At 35.4% G+C, this 25806-nt stretch overlaps 3 protein-coding genes across 3 annotated transcripts; all 3 read right to left on the bottom strand.

The window, feature by feature from the left end:
• Positions 1–8653: 8653 nt before the first annotated feature.
• LOC145627731 (uncharacterized) lies at positions 8654–9061 on the bottom strand. The gene has a single exon (XM_081680084.1). It carries the CDS (start codon positions 9059–9061, stop codon positions 8654–8656), a length of 408 nt encoding a protein of 135 aa, XP_081536210.1.
• Positions 9062–11886: 2825 nt separating this feature from the next.
• LOC145627730 (uncharacterized) lies at positions 11887–12768 on the bottom strand. Its single transcript, XM_081680082.1, has one exon. It carries the CDS (start codon positions 12766–12768, stop codon positions 11887–11889), a length of 882 nt encoding a protein of 293 aa, XP_081536208.1.
• Positions 12769–15223: 2455 nt separating this feature from the next.
• On the bottom strand, positions 15224–19504 carry LOC145626771 (NAC domain-containing protein 54-like). Its single transcript, XM_081679248.1, has 6 exons — positions 19120–19504; positions 17744–18021; positions 16961–17317; positions 16135–16551; positions 15964–16039; positions 15224–15879 (listed from the first exon to the last, which is right to left on the bottom strand). Exons 1-6 carry the CDS (start codon positions 19274–19276, stop codon positions 15434–15436), a joined length of 1731 nt encoding a protein of 576 aa, XP_081535374.1. The 5' UTR covers positions 19277–19504; the 3' UTR covers positions 15224–15433.
• Positions 19505–25806: the final 6302 nt, after the last annotated feature.

Here is a 25806-nt window from a genome sequence, read left to right as displayed (position 1 = left end):
AGATAGAGGCACTCCTACCAATGACCCTATAAATAGGGAGATATTTCCCCATTTTGAGGACACATTCAATCATTTATTACACCTAATTTCCTCTCTCATCAGAGAAACACCTGAGGTTGGAATCCAAGCAGACCCCCACCTAAATTTCCGTACTCTTTATTCTCTTTCAAGTTACTAACTTGATCATCGAAGGCGGAGCTCCACCACCCGAGTCTCCGTTGTTTTTGCAGGTACAACTCAGCCAGACCAATCTTTGTGACGTAACTCTCCCGAGAGACAAAAACACCCAAAACAATTTCCAACTCATTATTCCACCTTCTGTACAAACATGTTTTGGATTTAGTGTTTATTCTGAGCCTTCTCTTGCTTACATGCATGGCACAAGATTCATTACAGAGTCTTGAGAATGTATTAACCATTTTTTAGCCTAGTACTATAATCAAGCAAAGGATCATTCAGAATGGGTAGAAGCTATGAAAAAGGAACTTGATGCTATGGAGAAAACTAAGACTTGGGAGCTTACATAGCTACCTTCTAGCACTACTAGAAAACAGGCGATTTCCGACCCTATTTTCTGCGATTTCCGATGGAATTCCTTCGAAAACTGTCGTCGTAAATGTATTTGTAGGAAAATAGACCTTTTTGTAAACACTTGTCCGACGGAATTTTTCCGTCGGAGGAGATTTTTCAGCCCGGAATAGTCTGTCGGAAATTTTCAACAAAATTTTTTCCGCCGGAGATTCTTGACGGAAATTCCGTCAAAAGAAGCTGCAAAAAAAAAACTTATCCCGCCACCTATATCACCACCTCTAGCCACTCCCTAACTCGTAACCCCTCCCCACCCAAAACCACCACCTTAACCCAAAACCACCACCACCTAAACCAAAACCCAGATTATCAAAAATAAAACCTTTTACCACCACTACCTTAAACCAAAACCCAGAAAATCGAAATTTAAACCCAAAAAATAAAACCCAAAATTAACCACCCTTACCTTAACCCAAAACCTAGACAATCGAACATAGAACCCAGAAAATCAAAAATAAAAACATAAAACATCGAAAATAAAAACCCTTAAATTAAAAATAGAAAATAAAAACCCAGAAAATTGAAAACAATCAAACAAAAAAATCGAACACATAACCCCCCAAAAATCGAGAATACAACCCTAAAAAATTGAAAATAAAACCTTAAAAAAAGAGAGAGAGAAAACCACATAAAGTTATCAATATGAACCCAGAAAAATGAAAAAAAAAAAAAAACAAAACAAAACAACATACCTTTCCTTCCATCGTGTACTTTGGGTTTACAAGGTCAAGGTCGTCCATGAAAACACTAGATCTAGTAATTTCATGGACGAATTTGACCAAATTAAAAAAAAAACCATACTTCATTTTATTTTATATTATGCTTGAATATCATGGGAAGTGAGGAGAAAAGGAAATGAGAGTTGTCTGCGATGTCGGTCTAATTGAAAGAAGAATTGAGGAGAAAGAAGGGAAGTAAGAAGAACAGAGGAGAAGTGAGGGGAGGCGAGATTCAAAGAAGATGAGAGGAGAGAGAAAAAGGAGAAGTGAGGAGAGAGATGAGAGAGAAAGAGAAATAAAGGGCGATTTAGGTAATTAGGGTTTTCGCCTTTTTTTTTACTAGTTCCTAACCCCTTTTTGTACATGTTTTTTTTTCTTTTTTTAATATATTTTCCAACGGATTTATATTCGTCGGAAATTTCCTTTCCGCCGGATTTCCGACAAATTGTTTAAATTCGTCAGAAATATCCGACGGATTTTGACAGAATTACGCGTCCGTCAGAACCGATCCGTTAGAAATTAGTTGTTTTCTAGTAGTGTAGAAAGAACGCTATAGGCTCTAAATGGCTTTATAAAAATAAGTTTAATTATGATGGTAGAGGTACAAGGCAAGAATTGTTTCTAGAAGTGATAAGCAAATTGAAGGCAAGGACTATAAACACACTTTTAATCGAATTGCTAAGTTTACCACTGTTAGAGTAGTTATTACATAGGCAGCTTCTTTTGGTTGGGACATTCAACAGGTTAATGTCAGTAATGCCTTTCTAAATGGTTCTCTTAATTAATAAGTTTATATGAAAGCTCCTCAAGGATATACTAAGGCTGCTCTTGGTCTGTAAGCTGAAAAAGTCTATTCATGGACTAAAACGGGCATATAGGTGCTAGAACAGAGAATTGAGCAAAATTCTACTTGAATATGGGTTTTCTCAATCACAACAAGACTATTCTCTTTCAATCATGAAGAATTCTACTTCCTATACAGTTGTGGTGGCTTACGTAGATGATTTGTTGATCACTGGAACTGATGCTGATCTAGGCAGTCTTAATTACATTCTAAGTATTGAAGTTTCTAGATCCAAGTGTGGGATACTTTTGAATCAAAGAAATTATATTCTTGATATGTTGAGAGATGCTCATATATATGGAAGGGTGCAACCCAACCAATTTCCCTTTACCAAAGGGTTTGAAGTTGAGTGTGAATGAAGGTGTTGTATTGGATTATCCTGAGAAATACAAGAACATTATAGGGAAGCTGTTGTACTTGAATCTTACTAGGCCTGATATTAGTTATGCAGTACAACAATTGAGTCAGTTTCTACATACATAATTCTAGGGATCAACACCTTTCTACTGTTGTTCATGTCTTAAGTTATCTTAAAGGTACCCTGCATTATGGATTTATCTATCCTGAAAAGACTGATATGAAGATTAAAGCCTATAGTGATGCTGATTGGGGCACATGTGCTGATTCAAGAAGATCTTTATCAAGCTTTTGTGTGTTTCTTGGGAATGCATTGGTTTCATGGAAGACAAAGAAGCAGAAAACTATTTCTAAAAGCTTAACATAATTAGAGTATAAAAGTATGAGCTATACTGCAAATTAAGTAATTTGGTTAAAAAGATTATGTACTTCATGATCTGGATTTTTCAACTAAGACACCCATTTCTTTATACCATGACAACATTTCTAAACAACATATTAAATTGCAGAAAATCCTTGGTTTTCATAAGAAAACAAACGTTTGAGGTCCAAATCACAAAATCTGGATGTTCATTTCATCAAGGAACAAGTTCAGTCTGGCTTTGTTACGCTTGTTCATGTGCAGTCTTCTTTGCAGCTTGCTGATTTAATGACTAATAAGGCATTGGGATCTCATCAGCTCAGGTTTCTCAATTCAAAGATTGGCATAGCCAGTCAACCTCTTGCTCAACATTAGATTGCAGCTCCATCTTGAAAGGGGGGGGGGGGGTGTTGAGTATAGTTGTAAATATCCTCTACACAAGATATTTATAGTGATGATTAGGACAAAGTTTGTTAGGCTTTTTCGCATTTCTAGGAAAGTTGTTAAAAGTTAGTTGTTGTAATAATAGGTATTTAAAGGCTGTTATAATCAATAATCAAATGAGTTATCATTTTACAGAATTTTAATTCCTCTTTACAAATTTTTCTCTCTTTTCTCTCGTTCTCTTTCTCTCTGAAATCTCAGAGTATTCTGAAATTTCACAAGAAAACTATATTTCATCTTTGGGAAAGTTGTTTATGACCATTACTAACAAACAATAGAAATTGGAAAAATCATTTTCATGAAAATTTTTTTTTAGTCATAACAAACAGAGTCTACAAGCCTTAATAAGAAATTTTTTGCCAAAACAACGTTATAAAACTTTTTTTTTATTTCTCAAAAACCACCTTATAATTTGCGCTTTTTTTTTTTTTTTTTTTTTTGGTAAAACCACACCTTAAAATAAATTTATTTTTTGCCACAACACATCTTGTGCTGGATAAGGATGGAGCTGAGGTTTGACCTTGTATTCAGGCATTGACTACCCAACGTGCCTCTCTGGTGTTCTCTCAATACCAACCAATTAGATTTTCTCTCACCTCTATTCTTCCCCTTTTCAAATTACTTTTAATTGAATGAAGGCAACAACTGACTGTTAAATATAGGATATATTTGAATTGTTTTGTATAGTCAAAGTAGTTTATTTGTTACCTATTTTGTAGCATAATTCACGCCTATGATAAGGCTAGTATACTTGTATATATTCGGTATGACTCAATGAATGAAATCAAGGAAAACATTCCCTATCTCTTTCATGGTATCAGTTAGCCTAGGTTGCCTTCTTCTTTAAATTTCGCTGCGCCCTAGTGCTCTATTCAGCCCACTACTTTGTTTCTCCTTCCTTATCTCCTTCTTTTCTTCATCTCCTTTTCTCCATGGGTGATTCTAAATCATCTTTTCATCCGGCTCTTGCCGTCCCTAATATCAAGAGTGCTATTCCAATTACTCTTGAGATGAAAAACGTTCAATACTCTATGTGGTCTCAATGGCAACATATTTTCTTAACATCCTTCCAAGTAAACTTTTGGGAAATAAGTCTCCTCTTGAGGTTCTTTATCAAAAGGTTCCTTCCTATTCTCATTTACGGGTTTTTGGTTGTTTGTGTTACCCTCTTTTCCCATCTACCACTATAAATAAATTACAACCCCGGTCTACTCCGTGTGTTTTCTTAGGGTATCCTTCCAATCATCGAGGCTACAAGTGCTATGATTTATCTTCTAGAAAAATTATTATTTGTCGCCATGTCATATTTGATGAGAATGTATTTCCTTTTGCTAATTTACACTCCCCTGCTTCCCATACATATGATTTTCTTGATAATGATTTGTCCCCATACGTGCTAAATTATTATCAAACTTCAAGTCATGCAGCTCCAACCCAACTCGCAGGGCCCAGTTCACCTGTCCAGCAGCCCACACCTAGGGGTGTTCAAAAAAACCCGACCCGGTTGTCCCGTCCCAAATACCCGATGACCCGCAAAAAACCCGATGGGAAATTTTCTATTTTTTCTGGTTTTTTTCGGGTCGGGTACCCGTCCCGCAAAATTAGCAATTTCGCGGGTCGGGACATGGGTTAGCTTTCCTAATTCGCGGGTACCCGAATACCCGTTAAATATTAAAAAAAAAAAAAAAAAAAAAGTCTCAAAGTCCTCAACCAGCCCACTAGCTCAGCCCACTTAGCCTAGGCCCTAGGGTTTCATTTTCTCACAACTCAAAACTCACGCTCTCACTTCACACTCAAATTCTCAGACTCCTCTCTACTTCTCTAGCGCCTCCATCTCTCTAAAATATCAATCCACTCAATTCCTCAAGCATAAGTCGATTCATCCTATGTTCCTCCCACTTCAGTTCTTCACTCAATCTTAGGTATGTTTTATTTGTAGTATTTTCGTGGTATTTTTGTATTTTTTCGTGGTTTTTACTTTAGTAATTTGAATCTAATTATTTTCTTTATCATCAATTGGTAGATTTAATTTCATCAGTTCACTCAATCTTCTCACCAACTCAGTTTAGTTTGTTGTAATTTTTGTTGTTATAGATCTAAATCAATTTCGCTTTTTTTTTTTTAACTTCCTGTTTTAATTTAATCATTTATTTCACTAATTCTAAAAATACGTTTGTCTAAAAATATGTTTGTCGTTTATATTTTTTATATCATTTCTATATTTCTAATTAAGCTGTTTTCGTTTTTTTAATTTTTTTAAATTCTGTTTTTATTCGGTTTGATTAAGCTGGTAAATTTGTTTTAGTTTGATTTTTTTTTTAACTTCCTCTTTTTATTTTTATTAATGTGTTTGTTTGGTAAATTTTTATATTTCTTTATTTTACGACTTTGCTATATATAACATATATGTGATGTAATTATTCTATTGCATTATTTGTGTTTTGTAGGAATGAAAGACTTGGTTTGGATCAACTGGCGATTGTTATTGATGAGACACTTGAAATATCAGATCTCACAAGTCACAAGTGAATGAATTGATCCCCTCTAGTTTCGTTTGTTGTGTGGCTTTTTGCCATTATTTGTACTTTGTATAATTTGAAGTTATGTAATTAAAGACTCAAAAACTTTGTATATTCATCCTTAAACTCTACCTTTATATTAATAAGCCTGTCATCAATTTTTATATATATATATATATAAATACAACAGTTTTTATTTTTGTGAAAATGCAGCAGATTTTCTAAAAAAAATAAAATATTGCAGGTTTATTGAAATGAAAACAACCACCAACACCATATTTTTAAGTACAAACTTATAAATAAAAAAATTTTAAAAAAAATCCGGGTACCCGTGTCCCGTCCCGAATAATCCGGGTACCCGGTTTGCGGGTACCCGGATTATTCGGGACGGGACACGGGCCGACTAATCAACTACTCGAATATCCGGGTACCCGGAGATTCGGGTACCCGAATATCCGGGTACCCGGATTTGAACACCCCTGCCCACACCCACTCGTGAGCCTGCTGTGACGCTGGAACCCATCAGCGAGCAGCCCAGTCCAGCTTCTAGGTCGGCTTCTTCTTATGGCCCAAGGCCATCTCCCTCCTTGCCCACTTCTCAAACACAAACCGCCCCACATCAATTCCCTCCACAAAATATTCCTCAACAGCCTACTGTCATAACTCGTAGCCGTAATGGAATTTTTAAGCCAAATAAAAGTATTCCATGCATACTGCGGTTCAGAGGTCTCCATTGCCTCGTAACCCGGTTGCGGCTCTTTGTGATCCAAATTGGAAAATGGCCATGGATGATGAATATAATGCTCTTATTAAAAATAAGACGTGGGAGTTGGTGCCCCATCCTCCGCATGTGAATGTTATTTGATCTATGTGGATTTTCACTCACAAAGTTAAATCTAATAGTGATTTTGAGAGGCATAAAGCCCGTCTTGTAGGTGATGGAAAAACACAACAGGTTGGCATTGATTGCGGTGAGACATTTAGTCTAGTGGTGAAGCCGACTACTATTCGTAATGTTCTTAGTCTATCTCTTTCGAAGGAATGGCCGATTCATCAGTTGGATGTCAAAAATGCCTTTCTTCATGGTGAGTTGCAGGAAACTGTGTATATGCATCAACCCTTGGGTTACAGGGATCCTGATCATCCAGATTATGTTTTCCTCTTGCGTAAGTCATTATATGGACTTAAGCAAGCCCCCAGAGCTTGGTACAAGCGTTTTGCAGATTATGTGTTGTCTCTTGGTTTTACTAACAGTACAATGGATAATTCTTTGTTTATTTATCGAAAGGGGTCTGATATGGCATACATTTTGCTCGATCTATGTTGATGATATAATTCTCACTGCTTCTTCTGATACTCGTCGTTGTTCTATTATGGATCTTCTTAGCTATGAGTTCGCTATGAAGGATCTTGGTCCTTTGAATTATTTTCTGAGAATTGCTGTGACCCGGAAAAAGGGGGGTATGTTTTTATCTCAACGAAAGTATGCCGAGGAGATAATAGAGCGAGCAGGGATGTCTTCATGTAAACCATCTCCTACTCCGGTTGATACAAAGGCAAAGGTTAGTACTACATCTAGTACTAAATTTGATGATCCCACCCTCTATCGGAGTCTTGCAGGGGCTCTTCAGTATCTTACTTTTACTAGGCCGGATATCTCTTATGCTGTTCAACAGGTTTGCTTACATATGCATGATCCCAGAGTTGATCATATGACATCTCTGAAAAGAGTTATTCGGTATGTTCAGGGAACATTGGAGTACGGCCTCCATTTATATATATCCATCTTCTTTTTCTTCTCTGGTCTCATATACAGATGCAAATTGGGGTGGTTGCCCCGACACACGCCGCTCTACTTCTGGTTATTGTGTATTTTTGGGTGATAATCTGGTGTCTTGGTCGTCTAAACGACAACCCACATTGTCAAAATCGAGTGTAGAGGCAGAATACCATGGGGTGGCGAATGTTGTTTCCGAGTCATGTAGGCTTCGAAACCTTCTCTTGGAGTTACATTGTCCGATTAAAAAGGTCACTCTTGTTTATTGTGACAATGTAAGTGCAATTTACTTACAGGAAATCCAGTGCAGCATCAACGAACGAAACATATAGAAATGGATATTCATTTTGTCATGGAAAAAGTTGCTCAAGGTGAAGTACGAGTGCTTCACGTGCCTTCACGACATCAAATAGCTGACATCTTTACGAAAGTCCTTCCTCTAGTACTGTTTGAAGATTTTAGGGACAGTCTCAGTGTCCGTGGTCCTCCCGCTTCGACTGCGGGGGTGTGTTAAATATAGGATATATTTGAATTGTTTTGTATAGTCAAAGTAGTTTATTTGTTACCTATTTTAAAGCATAATTCACGCCTATGATAAGGCTAGTATACTTGTATATATTCGATATGACTCAATGAATGAAATCAAGGAAAACATTCCCTATCTCTTTCACTGACCTCCATTTTTTTTCTAGATTGTGCAAGAGACCGCAATTAAGCCATGTAAGTTATGAAATTTGTTGAAATTGTTACTCAATTTCTATGGACATTTCCCATCAAAATGAAATCACAAGTCTATTCAATCTATATTATAATTACAGAGTCGTTTGATGAGAGTGGTCCAAAACCCAAATGCTCAATTCTCATGCATTTTTTTTTTTAGAAAAAAATAACTATCCATCCCACTACTTTATTTTTATTTTTATTATCATCTTTTTAAAAAAAAATTAAAAAAAAATCAATAACTACCCATTCACCATTTCCTTTTGGTTTTTCTTTTTGTTTTTTTTTTCTTTTTTTTTTTTGACGGGAATCAAGCTCGTAAAATTAAGAAGAAGATAGGCTTAAATCAGCCAATACAAGATCATGTATCTCAATGGGATGCTCTTCTAGCCACACTCTAAGAGAAGAGAAATTACAACTAAGCTTAGCTAATCTATGAGCAACTTGATTACCATCTCTCTTAACGAAAGCAAAGGAACACACATGACATGAATCAGCCAGCTCCAATATATCCTTAACAATCAAGCCAAAAGCGTTTAAATCCACCCTGCTTCTACTCAAGCTATGAAAAAGATTAAGATTATCTGACTCGAGGCAAACCCTTCGGAAACCAGACTCTATTGCAATTGATAGAGCGTGCCTAAGAGCCAAGGCCTCTGCTACATCCATCCCATACGATCCAGGAAGCTGCAAGCATGTTGCTGCCACAACCTCACCCACACAGTCACGCATTACTCCTCCCAGACCCACCCTATTAGACTCAAAAATCGCAGCATCAGAGTTTACCTTGATAATGCCATCAGGGGGAGCCTTCCATTTTCATTCAAAAACAGCAGCAGCAGGGCCTGAAACAGCAGTGTCCATAGCACTTTCGTACTCACCAACAATACTAGTAGCCTTGTGAATAACATCATCCAACTCAAGCTTTTTGCCTTCATATACCCAAGCATTCCTACGCAGCCATATGCCTCACAATAAACTCCAAAAAATGTTCCACCAAGACGAGTCTTTAATCACATCACGCACACTGCTACACCACTCAGCGAAATTACCTCCAGTGAAACTCATTACATCGAGTCGCAAAGGAGAGAAATACCATAACAGCTTCACATCCTTACAAAACAGCAGCATGTGAGGGATGGATTCTTGCAAATCCCCACACATAGGACAAATAGGATCAACATTCATACCCCGGTTAATCAAAGTAACACGAGCAGCCACAGCACCCCTAACAACACGCCATTAAAAATTCTTGATTTTAGGGGGTAGCTCTGCATTCCATATATTATTCCAGTCAAAAGCAATAGGAGCATTAGAAGAGGTGGCTTTTGCGTGAGCTTTCTCCATAGTGAGCAGATTATAAGCAGTCTTCACAGTGAAACTGCCATCCTTTGACCAGTGCCAAGTCCAACGATCCTGACTGTCAAAGAGAGGGATAGGAATGCTGCATATTTCCTTCACTTCAAGGGGCGAGAAAAAGGAATTAAGAGTGGTTAAATTCCAATCTCTACTACACATCAGATCTCGAACAGTGACAGGAGCTTCTTCACTTTGCCCACGGCTACTTGACACACAAAATTTAGGGAGAGTTGGAACCCAAGGGTCCCTCCAAACATCAATGGTTGAGCCATTCCCAACAATCTTCCTTAATCCCTTCGAAAGCACATCCCGAGCACCCATAATCGACCTCCAAGTAAAGCTCGAATTCGAGGCAACTTTTGCATTCATGAAAGAGGTGTTGTGAAAATACTTGCCTTTGAGTACTTTGGCCATTAAAGAATATTCCATGGTCAAAACACGCCAAGCTTGTTTAGCTAGAAGGGCTCTATTAAAATTTTTCATGTTTCGAAAACCAAGGTCACCTTGCTTCTTCGGAATATAAAGTTTTTCCCAAGCCACCCAATTCATTTTCCTCTCATCCCCCTTTTGACCCCAAAAGAAATTGCGACACAACTTCTCAATCTCACTAAGGATGCTTTTCGGAATGGAAAAACATTGCATAGAATAAGTAGGAATCGCTTGAGCGATTGATTTTATCAACACTTCTCTCCCCGCTTGGGATAAATACTTCTCTTTCCAACCCTTTAATTTTTTCCAGATTCGATCCTGAATATTTTGAAAAACCTGTTTTTTAGAACTACCAATGTAAGTAGGTAATCCTAAATATTTGTCATGACCCTCAACAGCCTTAAAAGATAACTTCATCTGAAGAATGTTTTTCCGTTCTTGCTCAATGTTTCGGCTAAAGGATACCTCAGATTTATCCATATTCAGTTTCTGACCAGAAGCAACCTCATAGGTTGAAAGAATTCCGAGCACATTTTCCACCTCATCTTCATTTGCTCGAACAAAAAGGAGGCTATCATCCGCAAAAAATAAGTGAGAAATTGGGTTAACATGACGACCAATTTTCACACCATGAATGAGTCCCCTATTTTCAGCATCTCTAATCAAAGCAGACAATCCTTCCGCACACATGATAAAAAGGAAAGGTGAGAGGGGGTCACCTTGCCTAAGCCCCCGAGTGGGCTTAAAACGCTCCGAGGGTTGACCATTCACCAAGACATCAAAAGAAGCAGTAGTGACACATCTCAAAACCAGCATCACATAATTTTCCGGCAACCCAATTTCAACATTATTTTCTCCAAGAAATTCCATTCTACCCTATCATAGGCCTTGCTCATATCAAGTTTCAGCCCCAGATTTCCTTTTTTTCCTTTTTTCTTTTTCCGGAGATAATGAAAGCATTCATAAGCAACCAACACATTATCAGTAATCAAACGCCCCGGAACAAAACCACTCTGGGATTCATGAATTATAGACGGGAGTACCAATTTCAACCGATTTGCTAGAACTTTGGTGACAATTTATACAGCACATTGCAAAGACTAATAGGCCTATAATCAACAGGAGACTCACATAATTTTTTTTTCGGAATAAGCACAATATGAGTCTGATTAATAGAACCTATATCACCATTATGATTAAGGATATCCAGAACCTTCCCTATAACACCAATGCCAACAATATCCGAGAATTTCTGAAAAAAGATAGCGGACATACCATCAGGACCCGGAGCTTTCGTAGGGTGCATTTGGAAGAGTGCTTCCCTCACTTCCTCGGCAGTGAAATTGGCAGCCAAAGTAGTACGTTGTCTAGCAGTGACTTTCTCTTCAACCTTGGCAATAACAGGGTCCACCTCACATTGACTATTTGAAGCGAATAAATCAGTGAAATAATCCACGAAGACTGCCGAGATCTGCTCTTCCTCGACAAAAATGCTGCCAGCCGCATCTGTGATTTTATTAATCTGGTTTCTCGCTGCCCTTTGCTTAGCCTTTGTATGGAAGAAACTCGTGTTTTTGTCGCCATTCTTTAACCATTCCTGTCGGCTTCTTTACTTCCAATACAACTCCTCACGTCGCTCCAACTCATCCATACGATCATCCAACGCCCTCATATGAGCAATGACCTCCTCCGATTGAGCCTCACTCATAAGGCTTTCCATCCTTGCCCTGCAATCCTTTATTTCTGTCACAAAATCCCCAAACTTCTCTCTACTCCAAGCACTCAAATTTGCCGAGGTAAAGGCAATTTTTGAGTATATCACCTCCTCTTTCCCAAGTACTAGCAACAATGTCGGCACAATTTTCATCCCTCAACCACATCTCCTCAAAACGATAAAGCCTCACTTTCTTTTTCTTTTTCTTTGGTGTGCTCAAGGCTTCCTTCACACAAAGTAAAATAGGGAGATGGTCAGAGCGTCTCTTAGATAAGTGAGTGACAAAAGAGCCCGGGAAAATGTCCTTCCACGCTTCGTTAGCAAAAAACCGATCCAACCTTTCTTGCACATTTTCTACACCACCCCTATTATTGGTCCAAGTAAAATCATGGCCAATATAGCCCATATCAAGCAACTGACAAGACTGGACAGCATCGCGCAAGTACTCGGCTTCAGCAAAATTAAAAGCACGCCCACCCTGTTTCTCATTCGAAGAGAGCATAAGGTTAAAATCACCACCGCACAACCACGGCTCACCATTAGGGACCATCAAATTCTTCATTAAGAGACCAGTTTTGTGCTTGTTTTCATCTTCGGGATGACCATAGAAGCCAGTAAATTTCCATCTAGAGTGAGTAGCCGACTTAACCCATGCATCAATATGATTATGTGAGAAAGAACAAATGTCAACCTCCAAAGAATTATTCCATAATAAAGCAAGCCCACCACTCCTCTTTCTCCCTTCCCTAGCACATTCCACAATAAAAGCCGAATTAAAGAGCAACTTATTTTTGATTTTTTCAAGTTCATGTTTTTTCAATCTAGTCTCTGAAAGAAACACCAATTGGGGGCTCTCAAGACACACAACACGTTTCAATGCATTAACTGCAGAGGTGCCCCCCAAGCCTCTACAGTTCCAGGAGAGGATGTAGCTCATTGTTCACCGAGAGCCCATTGTGTAGGGCTCGCCACATTATCAGAGTTCGAAGATATAGCTCTCTTCTTGCTTCTTTCTTTTCCCTCTACTTCCAACAGGTCATTAGTACCTAAATTCTCATCCCTCTCCCTCCTTTTTTCCCCTGCCAAATTCCTCTCACTCACCATGCTGTGATCCCCCTCCCTCAAGTTTCTTTTCCATCCCTTTTTTCCATCCTTTTGTCCACCACTTCTATTTTCCTTAGTTTTGGTCCTCTCCATATTTTTCTCATGAGGTACTCCACTGCTAAAACAAAAAATATCACTAGAGTTCTGCTGCATATTATTAGTTATTGTACCTCCCTCACTACCTATCCCAACACCAACGAGCCTATCCACCATCTCACTAACCTGAGTGTTTGCCTTGTGGGTTGCATCAGATTGTTTAGGTTTGGTGATAAACAAAGGCTTAGCACAACTCCCTCTTTCTTTTTCTCCATCCTCCCTCTTATAAACAGTGCTATACTTCCATAGAGAGGCTTTTAACCATGTCCCGTAAGAGACATTCGGTTCATCAATTTCACGACACTCTTCACAATCTTTCACTCCATGTCCCATCCTCCCACAATAAAAACAGAAAATAGGAGGTTTCTCATACCTTACATCAAAGTTTTCCTCAAAGCCTCCTCTTGTCTTTAGCCTGACAGACTTTGAAAGAGGTTTGCGGACATCGATAAGGACTCGAATACGAATTGATTTGTCAATCCCTACTTGCGCAGCATTGTCCATCTTGATAAAAACTCCCAACTTGTTCCCAATCTTCTCCACATTGCTTAGGTTTAGGCGTCCCTTCAGCGGAAGGTTATAAACCCTAACCCACATAGGAAGTGAGTGCAAGGGAATATCGGAAGGCTTAGTCGAATCATTCGTCTCGCCAAGAACTAGGGCATGTCTGTCGAAATGCCAAGGTTGTTCTTCCAACACCTTATACTTGTCTCTCCAATGGTGGAATTGGAACATAAACATATTTTTTCCAATGTTCGATATCTCGACTCCATGTTTAGGTTGCCAGACTTCTTTCATAGTTGCTATGAAAGCGTTTACATTAACATTGCGATTGGTTCAGATTTTCCCCACCAACGCCAATTCAATACGGGCATCCTCATCTTCTTCTCCTGTATCATCCCACTCAATAACCTCCTCACCTTCTACTTCCTTCGACAAAGCAGCAATGGACTCTTCGTCTTTATTCGAACCAATTAAAGAAAGGTTTTTTTCATGATCAGCCATGATTAATGATTAGAGCAGCGAAAATCGAAAACAAAACAAAGATTTGACTCGAAAACAACGAGAAATTCCCCAAGAAAAGGAAACCTTAGTAGAAAACTAGAACAAAACCCTCCCAAGGAAACTCCTAAGGGGAACCTTCTCTCTTTGCGTGACTTTTTAATAATTTAACTCTTTTTTGTTTTTGTTTTTTTTCAAGGGACTACTACTAACATTTCACTTTGGTACAATAGTATATATATGTCATACATTAGCACGAGTATATAATTCCTTTATCAACAATTCACTATAGTACTCTAAATCCCCAACACTTCAATTATATGCATTTTTGTAGGGACTACCCTCCAAACATTTTCCACTTCTTTAATCATCTAAAACAAAAAAAATATACAACACGTTTTTGTGCAACTAGTCTCAGCGAATAACTACTTACAACAGAACAAAGAATGTAACTCCTAGAGCAAGACACTAACCCATATGACACTAATCGAGTAACACGAGTAACCCTTATAACACTGAACGGGTAACCTCTATAACTTTGAAAAAGTAAACCCCATATTAGCATTGCGTGGCCACCGACATAAAAGAGTAAGATCCTGTTTTTTGAGTTTCTAAGAAAAACATAGAATATTATATTTCAGCATATAGCACAACAGGTGTCAGTACATTATTAATACGATTATTAATACTCAGTACAACAGAGCTAATTAGGGTTCAACAAAACCGCCCAGTCCAAAATCGACCATTACAGTTCAAGTCTAAATTACAATATCAAAATCAACTTTTCATATTTTAAATATATTTTTTCTTATATATCCCGTACATTTTACACGGGTACACTCTAGTTTTTACATAATGTCTTGGGCTGTAACATGAATAAGATGAACTATTATCATCAAGAACACAATTGTTTTTATTATTTATTTATTTATTCATTTATTTTTTTGAAGACATCAAGAACACAATTATTGACACAGACAAACAAAATTATTGATGTTTATACGTTTATACGGATTATGTAACACAACCAATGACTGCATTGTGTTAAAGATCAAAGAAAAAAAAAATCAATTTTACTTGGGTGACAATATGTGATTATGAAACAATATAAACCATATAGAAAACACAAAATGATGAATAGTTCGCATAATAGTTAATACATACATTTGAGTGACACAATGACATTGTGATTATAATTAATTTAATGTTACTTGTATAAGAATCAAATAGATTATCCTGCATTTGATCTCAATGCTCTTAGAAAAATTACAATTAGATCCTAGCAAAGGTAGACTATTACCTTACTTGAATCATTAATAAATAATCTAAAATGTATACGTCGAAAACTTAATAAATTAAATTAGTTGTGGTCTAGGTTGTTGATCGAGGGTGTAACTTGGTTAGCCCATATGGTACATACAAAGAGCCAAAACAACAGTTAGTGAAGGCCAAACCCTATTCGCTAACCAACTTGACGCGAACCTCTCTACCTTGTTAGCGTAGCAACAAGCCCTATTTTTGGCGAACATTTTTGGTGTAGATTTCCCAATACTATTCCTCCCGAATCCTGCCAATTTGTCGAAAAATGAAGATTTAATCTTGTTACTCGTGTCAACTTCTTCAAACAAATCGTCTTTTTTCATGTTGTTGCGCAATCCTATGGCACGTTGCAAGTACACTTGGACGGTTTTAGTAGGTTGTACATGATGGAATCGCGTTTCAGCTAACCATTGAGATGAAATATATAGGCTTTGGTTCACCTCAACCTCCTCAAATACTTCAAAATTCGGAGTGTTTGAGAAGTTGTCAATATCATTGTCGTTTATGAAGTTCTTGTTAAGTTCATCTGCATACATGTATGGTACGATTTTGTAAGAAATAAAAATTTGTCTAAGTAATAATTTATTGAAGATTCGAAGAGATAAAATACCTTCAATATCATCTTCCCCATGGAACAATGTTGAAGTGTTTTCTATAGGAACCATGCCATATTCTCCCCTAGTGTCCTGCATGACATCAAATTACAAGAGAAATTAGAAAAAATTATTTTAAAAATAAATATTTGTAACAAATTAGTGTAAAAAATCTCTATAATAATTACCTTATCTGAATTTCTTTCATCAAAAACAACCAAATCAGCAAAATCCACCATCCTTTCTGATTTCAACTCATCTGCATTTCCCATTCCAACCAAGCTCGTATTCATATTATCCTCCCATGAATTCTCCATTATCGGCCTCATCGAATTCGCCTGATTATTCATTGCATCACCATAGTTGTTATTGTTGTAGCTTTGTCCTCCTATCATGGTGTTGGGGTGACTTATAAGGTCTTGTTGAGCTTGAGCTACTGATAGTATTTCGTCTAGGATATCACCTCCGGTACTTGTACCGCCATTGTTGTAACACATTCCCATATTAGAGAAGGTTGATGCCCCATAATTTGATGATCCTTCTACTTCTAAAGGAGGCAAGGTGAAACGATGTTGCAATCTCGCGCATTCGATTGCAATGTCAACCTTCAAAATTGAAAATGAACAACAAATTAGAACAATAAGTCATGATAAGAAAAAAAAAAAAAAAAGTCAATCATAAACTGCATAATTATTTTAAACATTATGGTAGTCATATTTTGATGGATCACCACTACAAAATTTTCATATTTTCTGACGACATGCATATTATATCAAGTGAGAAAACAAAAAAAAAAAAAAAAAAAAAAAAAAAAAAAAAAAGGAAAAATGATTTTTATTTTAAAATATATGATATGTTCTCCTAGCTAGATTTATTAAAAAAAAAAATTAAAGAATCAACAACAATAAATTTTCTTGTAATATATAAAAATAAGTTTTTATTTTTTTCTCGATAAATATAAATATAAGATTAATTCAGCAAAAATAAAGTGAAGTGAATAAAGTCTTTATTTACCTTAGAGGGGGGATAAGGAAGGGAGCCGCTATTATGAAACGCCGGGGTAGGGAAGCTAAAATCATCATGATCATTGAGATATTGCAACCATTGTCCATCACCCATAGTGCGATGAGACGTAGAAGATGATGCATGGCCTTGAGCAAAGATATTAGTTGTACATGATCTTTCAATAGGAACCGAGTAGGCAGAGCTTTCGAAGTCATCACATCTACCCTCGGAGTAGATATCTATGCTTGAAGATTGTTGATCACTTGACATTTGAGCCATATTTGTGGTGTAACCATATTGTGGTGCAATCTTAGGTGGTGTTGGTGGTGTTGTTTTCTTGAATATTCGACATAATGCATATGCATCCTAGAATTTATAACAAAACAAGAATTATGGGAGTTAGAATTTGATTAAAAATTATAAGGCAAAATAATAAATTATAGGAAAATAAAAATGTAAGTTTAATATAAGTATGACTAAAAAATTTAAATCATTTAGGGTGGTTTAACTTATAATGATTAATTAAAAGTATTATAAATCTTAGAACAACAAACATTATTTATAAATGAAATTGTTACAAGATTAGATAATCATGTTCTACATTTAATTTCTAATTTAATTAATAATCTATTTACTTCTATATTTTCCATAGTTTGTTCATAAAAATGACAAATTAATGTTACATATAGAAACAAGTTACATGACCTTATGATCTTAGGACATTACATACTACTCTTAATCATATGAAATGCATTGAATTTTTACTACTATATGATCTATATAGATACATACCTGTAAACCAGAAACAACTTCACACTCCCTCTCATCAAGGCGATACTCGTGCATAACCCAACCAGTTCGATGTCCATGAGGTGCTCTTCCTCGATAGTAAACCAATGTTTTCTTCATCCCCACAGCTCGTAATTGTGAGTTCACCTTTCGATCCTTTCCTGTAGCCTTCCAATAACCCGCCTTTGTTGCCCGGTTAGTCCTCGAGCCATTAGGGTACTTGCGATCCCTAGGGCTAAAGAAATACCACTCCAAATCCTTGCTTGGCAGTAGCGATTTACCTTCAATATATATGAAAATACCACAAAAATTAAATCTTATTTTTCTCCAATATTGTCATGAAATAATAAATAATAATACTTGAAATATAAGTACTCGTATAAGATTTTTCTTATTATAAACTTTGATACGCGTTAAACAAGCTAATGAAAATGAATCTCTTGGAAATTGAAAAAGCCATTAATACTATTTTCGTGATTCGATTAATTTCATGATACATTCCGACGTTGATTGTGCAAAAAGAAACGGAAAAAAATAAAAATTAAATAAGTTGAAGGGAAGTGCTTTAAAAGAAAAGCATATAATGTAAGTAGAACCTAGAAATTAAAAGAACAATTATTGCAAAGCCCTAAAAAGAAAGGAAACCTTATAAAGCAAAGGATTTCTTTTTGACTAGTAAACGATTAATCCTCCAACAAGTTTCAAGTTTCTTCTGTTATATCTTACTTCTATTATCCATTTTTATGTAAATAAATGTAATTCTAGAATTTAATTTATGTATTAAAACAATTAAAGAGAAAGCAAGTTTGTTTAGACATAAATTGGACTCCCTTTCAAAAAAGACATAGATTAACCGAAGTACTAGTCTTTCTTAATCTTAAAACGCATTTTTCCATGCAAGACTTAGTTTCCAAGATTTTTTTTTTATTTAATAGGATCCTAAATACTGAATAACAGAAACATATTATAACTTGAAATTAATTTATATACAAGATTATACGAATTTTAGCATGTATATATATCATGCATCGTAAACATATCTACCACATATATACCTTTTTTATTGATAGTAGTTACATAACTATGATTATCTCAAAATGATTTAAATAAAAGAATGAAGAAAAAAAATATGATTATCCATTTGTTGTTAAAATAAGAAAACTACTATTATCAAATGAAAAAAAAAAAAATGAAATAAATTGAGTTTTATACAACTTAATCATCGCATGCAACTAAAACTTGAAAAAATGAAACCAAAACTAATTACTTATATTCCTTTAATAATTTAAATATATTGGTTAATGAAAAATTTTGAACTTAAAAAATGCACAATTAAAAAAAATCTAGCTAATTAAGTTATGCAAGAACGAAAGACGTACTTGGCAAGTCCCAAGGTTCACATTTATAGAGATCAACTTCAGCAATGACCTCTAGATCAATCTTACGACCATTGATCTTCCTCTTAAGATAGTAAGCCACCAATTCTTCATCGGTTGGATGAAACCGAAAACCGGGTGGCAATGCAACAGGTGCCATATATGATCAACTGAGTTGTTGTTGTTGTTCTTCTTCTTCGTCGTCTTTTTCTCTTGAGCTTGCTTTTCTCTTGAGGTAAGCTAAGAGAAGATGAAGACTCAAAAGAGAAAAAAGAACAAGTTTGAGGAGACCAAAAATGTTAAGGTAGGGTTTGGTATAAAAAAGGAAACTTAACAAGCCAATTATATAAGCACCAATAAAACAAAAAGAAATTACAAAAAGATAAAGGGTCCCCCTATGTCTCCCCCACCCTACTTTTATTTCTTTTAAATTTTTTATTTTTTTATATTTATTTCTTTTTATTTATTTTTTAATAATATTTAAATTATTATTTTGATATTTTAGCTTTGCCTCTTTTCCCATCTAATTATGATTCCTGTTATCGTTTAATTGAAGCTCTTTAATCTAATTATATTTTTCTTCTTTCCTACGTAGTATTATGTATGGAATTTATATATAATTAGGTTTAATATAATGTAAGTGTGTTATGAAATATGAACAACATGAGGTAATTAATATTATAATAAAATAATATAAGATCCTATACTTTCATTTTGTCCTATCTTGGGAATCTGACAAAGGAAATCCACGTGGTATTGTTCGATTCGATGCATTACCTGCCGCTAACTGTCATTGAGATATTAGACCTTGGTGGTTAACGAATTTCGGCGGGTTTCTTCGAAATCTAACATTCAGGCATTCACATGATCGATCACAAATATAACATAATTATGTAGTTAATTAACACTAATTCTTTTGAGATATAATTAGTTACTTTTAATTGTTTAAGCTTGTTTAGATTATTGTTAGGACAACTGAAAACTAAGTGATGAAAACAAATATGATTTGATCCATGATTTGCAAAAATCTATTTATTCCCTTACTTTGTTTTTAAGTAGTTATTGGTTATTTAGGTTGAAATTTATTAGAAATCATTTTTTTTTCCATCCTTTTTTTTTTTGGGTTACACACATTATATAAGGTTAAATTTGTACTACCTCCGGGCCAAATTACTTGCAACATTGGAATATTTTATATCTCACAAATAATACCCCAAATTTGCGAGTAATTTGGACCGAAGGTAGTATAATTGTTGTGCTTAAGTATTGTACAACTTTGTTCCCTTTCGATCTCTATAGTTGTCAATATAGATATTTATATGTGAAATAATGGAAACATAATTTTTGGTGGTCATCAGTCCCTCCACCATTCAATTTAATCAATTATATACTCCGTAATAGAGAAAACTTCATCGTACAAATTCAGTTTTTATTTATCTTAAAAGTCTTAAATTTGCACATTGTGAGAGAAATTCATCATTCATGCATTCATCCTATATATGTGGAAACCTTTGTCGAAGTCTTCAATTCGTTTGTCTTTATATATGAGTAGTAGTTCATTTTACCTTGGTGGATCACAATAATATAAAGGAAAAATTGAGTTTATAAATCCCAACTTTCGGCGGTTTACTATGAAAAATCCCAACTATTCATTATCCCTTAAAAATTCCAACTTTGATACCCATATTGTTTTAAAGATCTCAACAGGTCACCAAACCTTTTACTTCAAGTTACAATCCATGTGTCAACACGGGATTGGTAAAAAAAAAATAAAAAAAATAAAATAATAATAATAATAATAATAATTAAAAAAAACTACCCCTCCCGGAAAACACCCTACCCCATTCCCGGCGGAAAATTGGCCCCCCACCCCCGTAAAACCCCTCCCCGACGCCGGAAAACGGCGCCCACCCTCCCCCAACCTCGCGGAACCCTTCCACCCTAAACCCTAAATCGGAAAACACCCCGTCTTAAAACCTCCACCCTCGAAATCACCCCCTCCCTTCCCGCACCCCTGAAATCGACCCCCCTTCACCACCTACGTGGAACCCTCCCTGTGGATCGATTTCAAGGGTGGGGGAAGGGAGGGGGGCGATTTCCAGGGTGGGGGTTTTGGGAGGGGGTGTTTTTCGGTTTAGGGTTTAGGGTGGGAGGGTTTTTGCAAGGTTGAGGGGGAGGGAAAAGGGTGGGTTTCGAGGGTGGGGGAGGGGCGCCGTTTTCCGGCAGTGGGGAGGGGTTTTCGGAAGCAGGGCCGATTTTCCGGCGGGATGGGGGTGGGGGTTGGGTTGGATTTTATTTTTTTATCATATCAGATTAAAAAAAAAAACAATTAATTTTATTTTTGGCCACTAAAATTCTGACAAGTGGCAATTTTTTTTTTTTATAAAAAAAAAAAAGTTAACCTTCTTTCAGGTAACCGGTCATCTGGGTTCTTTAAAAGAAGATGGGTATCAAAGTTGGGATATTTACGGGATAATGTATAGTTGAGATTTTTCATTGTAAAACGCCCAAAGTTGGGATTTATAAACTCAATTTTTCCTAATATAAATTTAATTAGTTGATAAACTATTATAGAGACTGGCGGACCGCCGCAACATATATACTCCCTCCGTTTTTAAATACTTGCTCCATTTCTCCATGCGCGAAGTTTTAGGAGAAATTGAAAAATTAATAAAATATGGAGGTAGTGGGGTAGGTGGAAGATAAAAAAAATTGTAAAAAGCAAAAGTAGTGGAGAGAATTGGAGGAGAGAGAATATGAAAATAATAAAATATGATCATGGTGGGTTTACTATGTAAGAGAAATTAATTTAATATTGTAAAAGGTTTCCAAATAAGGAAATAGAGCAAGTATTTAAAAACGAACGAAAAAGGAAAATGGAGCAAAAAAGGAAAATGGAGCAAGTATTTAAAAACGGAGGGAGTATTGAAAATTTTATAATACGGAGTATATATAATCAGATGAATTAGAAGGAAATGATCATCTTTGTGCGGCTACCAAATATTGTCAAACGGTCTATTAAAGAATGATGTATACTTTAGTGATATTTTTTTTTGTTTTTTTTTTTTTTTTGTTTTTTTGTTACCTTGTATTTCGTCAAGTTATATGTATGAAAGATACGAGTATTCCACAGTGTTGTAACACCCCGTATTTCCATGATGTTTTTGGGATGTTAGAGTGTAGTTAGATCTAGATTTCCTTAGTAGTAAGGGTATGTTTTGATTTACTGAAAGCAACTGAACTGAACTAAATTGATTGAGGCTGAACTGAGCTGAATTGAATTGAACCGAATAGAGCTGAAATGAATTATTTATGAGAGAGGAAAATTAAGAAATGAACTGAATTGAAATTAAGTTGAACGAAACAGGCTTGTATGAAGTTGCACTAATTAATACAAAAGTTAAGAGCTAAACATGACATTTGTTTATTGACACAGGTAAACAAATTAAAAAAAATTGAAATTTTTTCCATGGAGGCGGATGCACAATGCTCCGTGCATCCATTTTCTTTTTAAAAAGGCGAAATGAACATTTAGTTGTACATTAAAGAACATACGGTTATTTTATAAAGAACATCACATATAGTTGCATTGTAATGAACATATAGTTATTTTGTAAAGAACATAAAACTATTTTGTAAAAAAAAACATCCAACTTTATTTTCTTTATATATATTTAAAGAAAATTCGTAATTTTAATAAAGAACATGATTATTAGAGGTGGTCAACTTCAGCCCGGCCCGATCCGACCCAAAAATAAGGCGGGTTTGGTCAAGCCTAAAAATGCATTTTTAGTTAAAAATCCAAACCCGACCCAAAAAAAGCCCACTATATTTTCCGGGTTTGGGCACGAGGTATTATGTTAAGGCCCGACCCAACCTAACCCGAATTTTTGATCACCTATAATGATAATTTAATTTAATGAACATTATTTTTATTCAACCACCATAATTTAAAGACAAAATTCAAAGAACATTTCAAAATAAACAATTGTCACAAATAAAAGTACATTATACTGACAATCAAAGAACATGGAAATAAAGAACATTATTTAACATACTATAACATGTTCTTTTTAGTTTAATTGAATGTTCTTTACATTTCTATACAATTCAATGTTCTTTACAATTCTATACAATGTTCTTTTCACTTTAACTAAATGTTCTTTACATTTCTATACAATGTTCTTTCCGCTTTTTTTTAAAAGGAATGCACGATCACCATGCGGATCGTGCATCTGCCTGCAGGAACCACGCATTGTTAAAAAATTTAGGTATATAAGAATCGGCTAAAAACGGGAACAATATAATATCTAAAATTAAACTTAATGATAGCTTAGTTGATTAGAGATTTCCCCCCGATTTAAGGATTTCTTGGGATCGATTCTCATCACCCACCACCTGCCGTATTATATTCTAGATAAACTGATTTAGGATTGAATTAATTATATTTTTAATTTTGGTTTACATCTTCCTCAAAATATTGGTAACATCACTATAATCTACCATACTACACAACTTGAAGATCACTGAACTACTGACCAAAGCACCTAGTAGGGCTGCAACAAGCTTCGGGTATGGCCAAATTCTGATCACATCTTATCTATTTTAATTTTGATCCAACATTTTCTTTTCCTTGATCAAAAATAAAGGACCAATACGATCACACTATATTGAGATCATATTAGTTTGTAACTTTTAATATTTGTCCGTTTTTGAATATTTTTATTTTAAAATAAAATGATACACAAAGTTAGTAAGGATCTGTTCTCATTGACTGAACTCAGCTGAATTGAACTCAACTGAACTAAACTGAACTGAGCTGAACTAAACTGAACTGAACTGAAATGAATATTTTATAAGAGAGGGAATTGAAATTAGGAGGTGAAATAAACTGAACTGAACTGAACTGAGTTGAACTGAACTAAACTGAATTTCAACGTATGAGAACAGGCCCTAAATTGTGTCTCAAGACTATAACCTAACTTATTAGAACAAAAAATTATAAATTTACTATCTTCAAGAGAACCTATTTTGATGAGCTTATCTTAAGTGACCTAGCAAGTCAACATAATCTACTACTTGGTTTGTTTCTCGGTAAATATAATTGGGCTTCAGAATAAAGAAATTATTGAGAAAGAACATAATATCAGTAATATCACCAAACAAATGCGGGATCTTCCACCGACATTGTGTTTTACCTTGAAAAATATTAATAAAAAGAATTTGCGTTTTTTTTAAATAAAAACGATAAAAATATTTATAAAACTTCCTTAAAATATGTAGTAATCATTAGAACGTTAAGGCCCTGTTTGGTTGAAGGGATTTGGATGGAAAAGAAAAGAAAGGAAACTGTTTTAATCATATTTCCATGTTTGGTTGAATAAATGACATAAAAATCTAAAGGAAAGGAAAGGAAGTGGGAGGAAAGTCTCTTAACAAAATTTTAGCTTTCCTTTCGTCCCAAAATTGGAGGAATTTGACTGGAACGAGAAAAATAAAAGTAATTTCCTTTCTCTTCCCTTCATTTCCTTTCATCAACCAAATATTGAAAAATAAAATCACCTTCCGATCCTTTCCCTTCTTTTCCATCCCTTCCCATCCTTTCTCTTCTTTTCCTTTACTAATATTGAACCAAGCAAAGCCTAAAAAAACAAACAAGTTCAAACTATTTTAGGGAGTGTTTTAAGATATGATTACAAAACTTACTTATGGTGTGTTATCTTCACTTGAACATAATTATTATTTGAATTTCACCTTAATTCATATCATTTCAATTCAACTTAATTCAGCAAAAAAAAAAAAAAAAAAAAAAAAAAAAAAGCCTAAAAAAAATAATAGGACAAACTTTAAGGGACAAGGAATAATACTTTAAGGGGTGAGCACAATGGAATGCCTTTTCAAAATTTGTACCACTCGGGACCCATTTCTAAAATTTGAAAACAAAATTGGTTCCTAAAATTTGGGAATTGGACTGAGAACTATTGGTATCAGTTTCGATTTCGGGTACCTATTCGTATATATACCTGTAAATGATTTACAAATAATATTTCACAATCCCAATAATAATTTTCACTTTGTTCAATTTAATTTTATGGTTTCGATAATTGTAATTGTTTGTTTTTATTATTTATTTATGATTTTAGCCTTATTTTTTTAAGGAAATTTTGTGAATTATTACCTCAAAAAGATGGCCTTTGTGAATTATTACCCCTAAAAAAATTTGTTAATTACTACCCTAAAACCGATTAATTCTAGTAACTACTACCTTTTACCCTAATCAGCCTACTTAAGATTTTAATGACATAATTATTTAATGAAATTATAATTAGTAGCTTTAAAACCTTAATTAATTATGTAAACCCTAGCACCACCCCCACACCACCTCCGACAGCTCCCCCACCCCGAAATTTATCACCCTCTTGATCATCCACCACGAAACCTACCCTTTCGCGTTCTCCCACCGCAATTATCTCCCCTTCCTTTGTCCCAACCCTTAAATTAAAACCCATCCCCTCCCTTTTCCCAAACCTCGATTACCACCTCTCCCTTTCCCCCAAGCCCCGGAAATAGCCCAACCACGTGATGAGGCTGCAATTCGTTGTGGGGAACGGAAGGGGAATGGGATTCATGGTAGGGGGGAGGTAGGGGCCGGGTGGGAATTGTGGTGGGAAGCAGAGTGGAGATTAGATT

The sequence above is a fragment of the Chenopodium album genome, chromosome 4, assembly GCF_948465745.1.
Source record: "Chenopodium album chromosome 4, dcCheAlbu1.1, whole genome shotgun sequence".
NCBI lineage: Eukaryota > Viridiplantae > Streptophyta > Magnoliopsida > Caryophyllales > Amaranthaceae > Chenopodium > Chenopodium album.
The sequence above is the reverse complement of the archived record's forward strand: the minus strand, read 5'-3'. Positions and strand labels throughout refer to the sequence as shown.